The 5,751-nt window shown below is 44.3% G+C and overlaps 1 protein-coding gene across 1 annotated transcript in view; it reads right to left on the bottom strand.

The window, feature by feature from the left end:
- Positions 1-1,642: 1,642 nt before the first annotated feature.
- LOC111971798 (gamma-aminobutyric acid type B receptor subunit 1-like) overlaps positions 1,643-5,751 on the bottom strand; it is a 32,906-nt gene continuing 28,797 nt past the window's right edge. The window contains exon 6 of the mRNA XM_070446345.1: positions 1,643-1,829. Coding sequence (XP_070302446.1) covers positions 1,643-1,829 — 187 coding nt within the window. The remainder of the gene's footprint in view (positions 1,830-5,751) is intronic.

Genomic DNA, 5,751 nt, shown 5'->3' on the forward strand with positions numbered 1-5,751 from the left:
CAGAATTCTGCGTGCAGAGTGCTCAATTTCGTGGCTTGACCCATTTGTAAATTCTTGGTTGGTGAGCGGAACCCAGACCTCCACAACCATAAAGGGTCTATAACTGATTCAAGTATTTTTAGCCAGTTCCTAATTTAGTATGTCAAAATTTTATTTTCCCTTTATGGCATTGAACCCTTTCTTTACCCTTGTCTCTCATGATCGTTCACAGCTTTGTTGGAAGTACTCTGGCGCTGATGTTTAGGCCGAGGATGTATAGTTTTTTGTTGCGGGGCGGTAAGGGAAACGGTGTCAGATGGAATTTGTATTCGTCGTCCTGGTCACTGGACCTTTTCTGAACATCATTAATTTTTGTCTTACTGAGATTTACTTGTTTTAGGGGCCCAGGGTCTGGACCAGAATCTTGTGTAGAATAATCTAAGGTGCTGCTGTAGCCCTCCTTGTCGGAGAGACATCAGCAAACAGTAGACATTTGAACTTCAGATTCTTGTAGGGTAGGCGGGTGCGGGTGGGATGTGACCGTTCTAGTGCCCTCGCCAATTTGTAGAAATATATGTGAAGATGGGGGGCTGTCTGATAGATGGTGGCAAACAGCAATGTGTTGTGTTTTTGCCCAAGTTTTAACCACACTCACTTTTGTTTGTGTACCTGGATTATAATTTGTATATGTTTCCCCACACCACTTTCATTCACATTTGTTATAGCAAGACCCTCCTGCCATATTTAGTCAAAAGCTTTTTTTGAAATCAAACAAAGCATAGAGAAAGACTTTCCCTTTGATTTAGTTTGTTTGTTTGTCAGTTAGGGTGTGCAGGGTGAATACGTGTCTGTCGTACGGTGATTGGTAAAAAGCAATTTGACATTTAACTCATACATAGTTTTTGCTGAGGAATGTACAAGTCTGCTGTTAATGATAACGCAGAGGATATTGGGGTCAAAATTGTCTCCGCTTTTGTCGATTGGGGTGATCAGTCCTTGTTCTAAAATTGTGGAATATGCCAGAGCTGTAAGATGATGTTAAGGAGTTTTAAGTATAGCCAATTGAAATTTGTGGTCTGTATATTTTTATAAATTTCATTTAGGATACCATCAACTCCACAGGCCTGTTGCGGGTTGGAGGTTGTATTTGTCCTCTAGTTAGCATTGTGTTCTAGTCGTTCTTAATAGTTGATCTTAGATTTGTATTTGACCATTTATGTGTTTTCTGCTGTTTTCTTGCTTATACAGCCAAAATTAAGAAGTGGTTATCCATACATCGGTCTGAGACCCAGGAATGTTTTATTTTTAACACCTCCTTGCATAAAGTTTTGCAAAATGTTTCATATGGGTTTGTGCGTGTCGATGAAAGAGCAGTGGAACAGTAACCTGAGCGCCTGGCTCCAGCCTCCAGCCTGTCCAGCCTACCACTTTTAGGAGGTGTGAAGGGCTACCCAGGGCCCCAGTGTTCAGCCTCTGTCCCCGCTGGTAGTGCAAACCAAGAGGACACTGTGTTGGGGACCAGACAGGCCACAAGTGACCCTCATCTTCTTCCACGAAGCACGGCATTTGTGCAAACACACAAACACACACACCTTTCCCCAGGTCATACATTCTGCTGTTCATACAATTTCTGTGTTCATACATTTCTGTGCTCCCAGGTTGATTATTGTTTGCTGACAGCGCTGCTCGCTAGCTGGAGCCTCTTGAGCAGAGCAGAGAGTGAAGAGGTTGAGCCCACATTCCCTTTCCCCACATCATAACTGATAAAAGTGCTTATAAGCGCCTGTGCTGGTGAAGAAGTGTTCTGCTGGCCCCCAGCCCCAGGGCCCACAATGAAAAGAAGAACTTGTCTGGAGGAGAGCAGAGAGGGGACAGGGGGAACCGGAGAGGCGAAACAAGGAGGAGAAAAAAATAAAAGTGAGGAAAAAGACAAGCCGAGAGTGTTGGAGGGATAATGAAGAGGTCTAAGGAATTGTAAGCTGAACCTCGACTGTAAGACTAGTGTGTGTTGTGTGTGTTGTGTGTGCTGTGCTGTGTGTGTGATGGTGCTGGTGTGTGTGTGTGTTGCCTTGTGTGGTGTTGTGTGTGTGTGGTGGTGTTGTGTGTGTGTGTGTTGTGTGTGTGTGTGTGTGGTGGATGTGTGTTGTGTCTGGTGTGTGTGTTAAACTTGCATGCGTGAATGAGTATTGTGCAACATGCGAGTGTCTGTGTGAAGACAAAACTGCCACAACTTTACATTCCAGCTGTGGGTTGAAGAGTCTGAGGGGGAGGGCTCCTCTAAACAGCACCAGGACACTAAGGATCTCTCTATAACAGCCCTAGGGGACAACTAAGGGTATTCTTCTAAACAGCCCAGGGACACTAAGGTCATCTCTCTAAACAGACCCAGGGCACTAAGGTATCTCTCTAAACAGCACCAGGGACACTACAGGGCATCTCTCTGAAACAGCCCCAGGGACACTAAGGTATCTCTCTCTAACAGGCCACCAGGACACTAAGTGATCTCTCTAAACAAGCCCACCAGGGACACTAAGGCATCTCTCTAAACAGCCCAGACACTAAGGCATCTCTCTAAACAGCACCAGGGACACTAAGGCATCTCTCTAAACAGCCCAGGGACACTAAGGTATCTCTCTAAACAGCCCCACGAGGCACTAAAGCATCTCTCTAAACAGCCCCAGGGACACTAAGGTATCTCTCTAAACAGCCCCAGGAACACTAAGGATCTCTCTAAACAGGCCCAGGGACACTAAGGATCTCTCTAAACAGCCCTCAGGGACACTAAGATCTCTCTAAACAGCCCAGGGACACATAAGGATCTCTCTAAACAGCCCAGGACACTAAGGCATCTCTCTAAACAGCCCCAGGGACACTAAGGCATCTCTCTAAACAGCCCCCGGGACACTAAGGCATCTCTCTAAAAGCCCCAGGACACTAGAGTATCTCTCTAAACAGCCCAGGCGACACTAAGCATCTCTCTAATACAGCCCTCAGGACACTAAGGTATCCTCTCTAATAACAGCCCCAGGACACTAAGGGCATCTCTCTAAAACAGCACCAGGGACACTAAGGTCATCTCTCTAAACAGCAACCAGGGACACTTAAGATCCTCTAAACAAGCACCCAGGGACACTAAGTATCTCTCTAAACAGCCCCAGGACACTAGATCTACCACAGGAAATAGGCATCTCTTATACAGCCCTCAGGGACACTAAGGGATCTCTCTAAACAGACCGCCAGGGGACACTTAAGGTATCTCTCTAAACAGGCCCAGGGACTAAGGCATCTCTCTAAACAGCGCCAGGGACACAAGGCATCTCTTCTAAACAGCCCCAGGGGACACTAAGTGATCTCTCTACAACAGCCCAGGGACACTAAGTCATCTCTCTAAAACAGCCCCAGACACTAAGTGCATCTCATCTTAAAACAGCCCCAGGGACACTAAGCATCTCTCTAAACAGCCCCAGGACACTAAGGCATCTCTCTAAACAGCCCCAGGGACACTAAGGGTATCTCTCTATACAGCCCCAGGGCAAGCACTAAGCAGGGACACTAGCTCTCTCTAAACAAAGCCCTAGGAACACTAAGGTATCTCTCTAAACAGCCCCAGGAGACACTAAGTATCTCTCTAAACCAGGAAACAGGTCAAAGCCCAGGGACACTAAGGTTATCGTCTCTAAACAGCCCATGCGACACTAAGGCAATCTCTCTCAAACAGCCCCAGGCGAACACTAAGGCATCTCTTCTAAACAGCCCTAGGGACACTAAGTATCTCTCTAAACAGCCCCAGGGTACACTAAGTATCTCTCTAAACAGCCCCAGGAACACTAAGGCATCTCTCCTAAACAGCCCCGGGACACTAAGGTATCTCTCTAAAAAGCCCAGGGACACTAAGGTATCTCGTCTAAAACACAGCCCCAGGGACACTAAGGCATCTCTCTATACAGCCCCAGGGACACTAAGGCATCTCTCTAAACAGCCCCAGGGACACTAAGACCTCTATGTGTACTGCTTTTTGGACACCAAAGGAGTCTCCAGAGTTAACCAACCCTGTGAARGTACTTTTAAATCTTAATAGTGAAGTTAAGTAAGTCAGAAGCTTGTGGAACAGGGCTTTGTGAACAAAAAGAGCGTAATGATGTGATCTACATGACTTCAAAGAGGTTCAGCCAACCTTTTGGTAAAGAATACAGTGATGAGTAATAAAACTGTCTCCTGTGATAAAACGATGACAAACGGKATCCAGGAGTTTAAGAGAAGAGGCAGCTGCACTTTAATAAATAGTATCACCATAAGCAAGAACTGATAGAAAGTTTGACTGCACAATCTGCTTCCTGCTGACTAGAGAGAGAAAATATCTGTTTTTGTAAAAGGCCACTTTAAATCTTAGTTTCTTAACAAGCTCATTCGTATGTTTTTTAAACTATAAAACATTGTTAATCCAAATACCAAGGTATTTGAATGACAGACTAGTACAATTATAGAAACATCCGACGAGTGAAGACCTAATCCATCTGAGACAATCTTACGAGAACTTGAAAACAACATGTATTTAGTTTTTCCTGTATTAAGCACTAGTTTTAATCAGGGCTTTCTGCACTGCTGCAAAATTGGACTGTAGCCTTGTCACAGCCAGGTCAGCAGTTGGAGCAATTGCATACATTGTAGTATCATTGACCAAGCATGTATATACATAGTGAAAAGACCAGGTCCTTGAATCAACCCCTGCCGAACACCTACATGTACTTCACGAAATTCAGACTTCACCCCATCAACCACGATGGCCTGAGTTCTGTCACTTAGATCAGTGGTTCCCAAACTTGACTACCAGTCTGAATTAATTGGTTGGGGCAGAGAGGAGGAAGTGCAACCCTTTAGAGATTAGACAGTTTTCCAGATTTTAACTGAGTTTCCCTTGCAATCATAAAGAGTGGTTACATAATAATCACATTTAGCCTTTTTGGTCAGTCTTACACATTGACTCCTCAGTTGCCTAAAAGAAAAAAGCGGCTGTAGTACTGTTTGTCCATTTTGAGACGCCGTAGCCAGTATACACATCCTCAAAATAGTATAACTCAAGAAATCTGTGATTTATTTTGACGTTTTTGCCGAGGGGACCTTAGTCGCACAATTTTGCTTCTAACTAGGATGTTTGATGCAGTATTTTTATTTAACCTTTATTTAACTAGGCAAGTCAGTTAAGAACAAATTCTTATTTTCAATGACGGCCTACCCGGACGACACTGGGCCAATTGTGCGCCGCCCAATGGGACTCCCAATCACGGCCGGATGTGATGCAGCCTGAATGACAACAGGCACTTCATTGAAGAATCTCTACTGTTGACCAATCACCAATGAGGTAGACTTCAGCTACTGACTTCGGCTTGCCTCATGAAAAAATGTTGTGCGCCCAAACAGCCCAAAAAAACTTGTTGTAGTCCAAATTGAACAAAAACGTCACAAAATGTCATCATAATACTTGCAAGATCTGTTCCAAACTGTTTTGGCTGTGAGGCATGTGGATGCCTTAAGAGGGCTGAACCTAGAACTGAGAGAAAATGGTAGGAGAGCAGCACCCTCATTGCTAAATAAAGGTGAAATAAAGTTTCAATAAAACATTTATATAAAAATATTCTCCTGCAGTGATCCTAAGCGCAATGGAGAGCTATGTTAGTGATAATCTGCATTATCCACTAGACAATGATATCAACTGGGAATCTGCATTATCCATTAGACAATGATATCAACTGGGAATCTGCATTATACATTAGA

This window comes from Salvelinus sp. IW2-2015, linkage group LG13 (genome assembly GCF_002910315.2).
Source record: "Salvelinus sp. IW2-2015 linkage group LG13, ASM291031v2, whole genome shotgun sequence".
Taxonomy (NCBI): domain Eukaryota; kingdom Metazoa; phylum Chordata; class Actinopteri; order Salmoniformes; family Salmonidae; genus Salvelinus; species Salvelinus sp. IW2-2015.